Here is a 5,384-nt window from a genome sequence, read left to right as displayed (position 1 = left end):
CACAACAACAAGGTACATGTACCTCCAACTTCCTTCATTTGTGCACCACACCATAACAAGGTACATGTACCTCCAACTTCCTTCATTTCTGCACCACATCACAACAAGGTACATGTACCTCCAACTTCCTTCATTTCTGCACCACCACAACTTACACCCGCAGCACTGAAGACGTACATTGTAGGCGCACAAAACGTATTTCAGATTGCAACAAAACCAGTCATCACCACCACTACACACCCAAAGTTGTGAACTGTTCTAGTGGCCACCACCACTACACACCCAAAGTTGTGAACTGTTGTAGTTGCCACCACTACACACCCAAAGTTGTGAACTGTTTTAGTGGCCATCACCACTACACACCCAAAGTTGTGAACTGTTGTAGTGGCCACCACTACACACCCACAGTTGTGAACTGTTCTAGTGGCCACCACCACTACACACCCAAAGTTGTGAACTGTTCTAGTTGCCACCACTACACACCCAAAGTTGTGAACTGTTTTAGTGGCCATCACCACTACACACCCAAAGTTGTGAACTGTTCTAGTTGCCACCACTACACACCCACAGTTGTGAACTGTTCTAGTGGCCACCACCACTACACACCCAAAGTTGTGAACTGTTCTAGTTGCCACCACTACACACCCAAAGTTGTGAACTGTTCTAGTTGCCACCACTACACACCCAAAGTTGTGAACTGTTCTAGTTGCCACCACTACACACCCAAAGTTGTGAACTGTTCTAGTTGCCACCACTACACACCCAAAGTTGTGAACTGTTCTAGTTGCCACCACTACACACCCACAGTTGTGAACTGTTCTAGTTGCCACCACCACTACACACCCAAAGTTGTGAACTGTTCTAGTTGCCACCACTACACACTCTTCAAGATGTTGCAAGTTTTTAAGAAAGAGACCAAAATGCTGTTATTCCGTAATATCAGATAAAATCACCTTATTTGAACCCTTGAAGTCATGATGCCAAAAGTTAATAACTGGTTCAGTTTGATGTTGCTAATTAAGAGAGATTGAAGCAATCCTGAGAACTTAAAAATAAACAAACAAACAAACTTTGCTGTATAAAGTGTGCAAAGTTTGCATGTTCACAGTTGCTTCCCTGCCAGCATTCAAATGCATGTCTAGATCCGAACTTATTGAGTGAATTTCAAAACATTGATTCAATTCTAAAACAAAAGAAATACACCTTTTCTTATTCTTGGCAACATTTTGGTCTTCTATTGAAATTTCTACATTTTCATGCACCATTCAGTCTGAAGCAATGTCATCACATACTGAGTACAAGACTTATGATGTCATCACATACTGAGTACAAGCATTATGATGTCATCACATACTCTGTACAAGTAATGTTACATGCCTTCCTTTACTCATGTCCGTACCAACTTTATTTCAACTTCATAGAGATTATAACTTCATAGAGATTACAACTTGATAGAGATTACATGTGAACCAAATGTAGCGTGGTTACTGCTTGTTCTCATTCCAAGAAAAGCACTCGCCTTTATATTTGGCTGTATCTTTATTCTGTTTCTTCCATCATGCTGTGGAACATAAGCATCAAATTTTATCATTTTGTGCAAAATTGTTTCTCCTTTAATAATAATATGCAGCATAGATGTTGCAGTTGATTTGCTCCATTTCTTGCGATTCTGTGAACATGGCCAGTTCTGCTTGCTTTGTAACATCACAACATGTGATGGCATCATAACTACCATGCTGATTAACACATAATTATGCCTCTCCTGATGTGTACCTTATTTTCTGGTAATGTTGAGTTGATGTTTGAGTTTGCAGGGCCTTGCCACTCACCCTCCCATGTGATGCTGGCCAGATCCCGACATGTGTACATTTTTGTGTTATCGTTTTGGTAATATCCTTTCTCTGCGTTAATTGTTGGAGTCCCTAACATACAAGCCAGCATTCACATATTACCAGCCAGTTCCTCTTGTAAAGGCACCATCTATTCACTGCTTTAGTCTGTGAAATGCCATTGGTAGATTCATGATTAACAGATATTGTAGGAAACAGCACATTTGTAATGCATGCTGACGCTTGTTTCCTGCTCCGTAGCACTGAAAATTCTGATCTAGTATTGGCTTGCTTTGCCTATTGTTAGTTACCGCCAAAAAATGCAGCAATGTTGTGAAAACACAGACAAGAAAGAACCAATTGTTACAAGCTTGCGACCATTTTCTATGCTGGTTTCTGTGTAACCGTGTCATCTTGCTGCATAGACCACCTTTTGAGATGCCCTTTCTCAGCTGCCATCAAATTTTGGCCCTTCTCTCTTGCTTCGATATTGTAGAGAGTTTCTGCACTTCCTCAGAAGCAAGGTTTCCGAGACTTCCAGGTAAACACCTTACGTCACAGGGAGCGTTCCTCACGTCACGGGAGCGTTCCTTACGTCACAGGGAGCGTTCCTTACGTCACGGGAGCGTTCCTTACGTCACAGGGAGCGTTCCTTACGTCACGGGAGCGTTCCTTACGTCACGGGAGCGTTCCTCACGTCACGGGAGCGTTCCTTACGTCACAGGGAGCGTTCCTCACGTCACAGGGAGCGTTCCTTACGTCACGGGAGCGTTCCTTACGTCACGGGAGCGTTCCTTACGTCACGGGAGCGTTCCTTACGTCACAGGGAGCGTTCCTTACGTCACAGGGAGCGTTCCTTACGTCACGGGAGCGTTCCTTACGTCACGGGAGCGTTCCTTACGTCACGGGAGCGTTCCTTACGTCACAGGGAGCGTTCCTTACGTCACAGGGAGCGTTCCTTACGTCACAGGGAGCGTTCCTTACGTCACGGGAGCGTTCCTTACGTCACGGGAGCGTTCCTTACGTCACAGGGAGCGTTCCTTACGTCACGGGAGCGTTCCTTACGTCACGGGAGCGTTCCTTACGTCACGGGGAGCGTTCCCACCGTTCTGTGCATTGTTAGCTTCACTCGCTGCTGAGTGGATCCGCTTCACATCCCGTGCTTCCTCTGACTTCACTTCACCAGCCACTCTTAGTACAACTACAAAAAGGAAAATTGTTTGCTCAATATACAAAATTTAAAAAAAATTCAAATTCAACTTCTTCTTTCCATACATGTAGCAAGGCATGGCCCTTCTTTGTTGTGTTAACCTTTTTTCATTATAACTTACTACTATTTATTTTGTGATAGATGCATTTTCGGTAGAGTGTGCTTAACATAGATTATATGATTGAATGTTGTACATGTTAGTTTTAGTGGAAGTAAGGCCACAAGTGTTTTCATGTTAACTGGGGAAACTCCGCTAAACACACACCCCTTATATGGCTGCCTTGGATATCAGAGAACCATTCTGATACTCCAGGTCTGGCCAGGTAGCTCAAGGTAAAAACAGAAAGACTTTGGGGCCACCGCTCTCGTTGTTGTCATTTTGCTGTTTCACTGCACCAACTGGAGCAGCCTTCTGCCCTCAATCTCACCTCAGTCCGATGTTAAAAGTTGTTGGTGCCCCTTTTTTTCTGTACTACGTCTTTGTAGAGAGTTACTGCCACCCTGGCTCAGAAGCAAGCCATCTCGTCATTCAAGGTAAAACAGACTTCTTCATGGGACTCCTGTCCACCTTCTTTGTTCTGTAGCAAGATCAGGCTCAAATCTTGGGAGTACTAGCTTACAAATTGTTCATAATGTGCTTTAGCACAGTTGTACAAGTCGAAGTCCTAAATTTGGGAGTCCTATCTACATGTTCTACAGTTGTAATTGGGAGTCCTAGCTACATGTTCTACAGTAATGTAAGATTGGGAGTCCTAGCAACATGTTCTACAGTAATGTAAAATTAGGAGTCCTAGCTACATGTTCTACAGTTGTAATTGGGAGTCCTAGCAACATGTTCTACGGTAATGTAAAATTGGGAGTCCTAGCAACATGTTCTACAGTAAGGTAGGATTGGGAGTCCTAGCTACATGTTCTACAGTAATGTAAGATTGGGAGTCCTAGCTACATGTTCTACGGTAATGTAAGATTGGGAGTCCTAGCTACATGTTTTACAGTAAAGTAAAATTGGGAGTCCTAGCTACATGTTCTACAGTAATGTAAGATTGGGAGTCCTAGCTACATGTTCTACAGTAATGTAAGATTGGGAGTCCTAGCAACATGTTCTACAGTTGTCATTGGGAGTCCTAGCTACATGTTCTACTGTAATGTAAGATTGGGAGTCCTAGCTACATGTTCTACAGTAAAGTAAGATTGGGAGTCCTAGCAACATGTTCTACAGTAATGTAAAATTGGGAGTCCTAGCTACATGTTCTACAGTAATGTAAGATTGGGAGTCCTAGCTACATGTTCTACAGTAATGTAAGATTGGGAGTCCTAGCTACATGTTCTACAGTTGTCATTGGGAGTCCTAGCTACATGTTCTACTAACAGTAATGTAAGATTGGGAGTCCTAGCTACATGTTCTACAGTAATGTAAGATTGGGAGTCCTAGCTACATGTTCTACAGTAATGTAAGATTGGGAGTCCTGGCTACATGTTCTACAGTAATTGGGAGTCCTAGCTACATGTTCTACAGTAATTGGGAGTCCTAGCTACATGTTCTACAGTAATGTAAGATTGGGAGTCCTAGCTACATGTTCTACAGTAATTGGGAGTCCTAGCTACATGTTCTACAGTCATACAGTTGTAATCGGGAGTCCTAGCTACATGTTCTACAGTAAAGTAAAATTGGGAGTCCTAGCCACATGTTCTACAGTAATGTAAGATTGGGAGTCCTAGCTACATAATGTTCACTTGCAAATAAAAAGTAATTGTGCTGTCAAACCATTTCCATTCAACTCTGCATATTATAAAAATTGCCATCTTGATAAAGAAAGTAACCTTGCAATTTAGTAGTCATTAGTTGTGTGCTTGATTCACTTTGAGAGTCGAGACACCTCTTTATTTAACATTCATCATCAATAGTTTTAAAAATATATTGCGTGCTACTGTAACAGTTTGATTCTAATGAGTTCCTCCATCCAAAATGCCAAAATGTTGATAAACTGCTTTTTACACAAAACAAGTAAATGTTGAAATATCCAGCCTGTAACTGTTTGTCCATCAGTCCTTTCACTAAGCACAAAGGTAGAACATCTAACAACATTCTCAATGACTTAGACTAAGCTTGTATTAATCAGAAGACTCCATTATATGTGTGAAAAACAATCTTTTGATGATGTTTCTTTCTGTGGCCTTTACTTCCATTGTTATAGAGAATCTCTCAATGTGTTATGGACATGGCCTGTGGTTGTGATGTTTGATGGGGAAACAGAAGGAACTGACCTGTGCCTTTGCAAGTGTGCATTTTTCTGTATCACTGACCATAGACGCCAGCACATGACTTTGTTATAGCTCCACGAGAT

The 5,384-nt window shown here is 42.2% G+C and overlaps 1 protein-coding gene across 4 annotated transcripts in view; it reads left to right on the top strand.

The window, feature by feature from the left end:
* Positions 1–5,384, top strand: part of LOC118407823 (cyclin-dependent kinase 8-like) — an 18,627-nt gene that overhangs the window by 6,868 nt on the left and 6,375 nt on the right. For 2 of the 4 annotated variants that reach the window (XM_035808356.1, XM_035808355.1), the window contains exons 11-12: positions 2,326–2,370; positions 3,526–3,573. In XM_035808356.1, the coding sequence (XP_035664249.1) occupies positions 2,326–2,370; positions 3,526–3,573 (93 nt within the window). The remainder of the gene's footprint in view (positions 1–2,325; positions 2,371–3,525; positions 3,574–5,384) is intronic. The other 2 variants (XM_035808358.1, XM_035808357.1) reach the window with 1 other exon arrangement.

Source organism: Branchiostoma floridae, unplaced genomic scaffold (genome assembly GCF_000003815.2).
Source record: "Branchiostoma floridae strain S238N-H82 unplaced genomic scaffold, Bfl_VNyyK Sc7u5tJ_1489, whole genome shotgun sequence".
Classification (NCBI taxonomy): Eukaryota; Metazoa; Chordata; class Leptocardii; order Amphioxiformes; family Branchiostomatidae; genus Branchiostoma; species Branchiostoma floridae.
The sequence above is the reverse complement of the archived record's forward strand: the minus strand, read 5'-3'. Positions and strand labels throughout refer to the sequence as shown.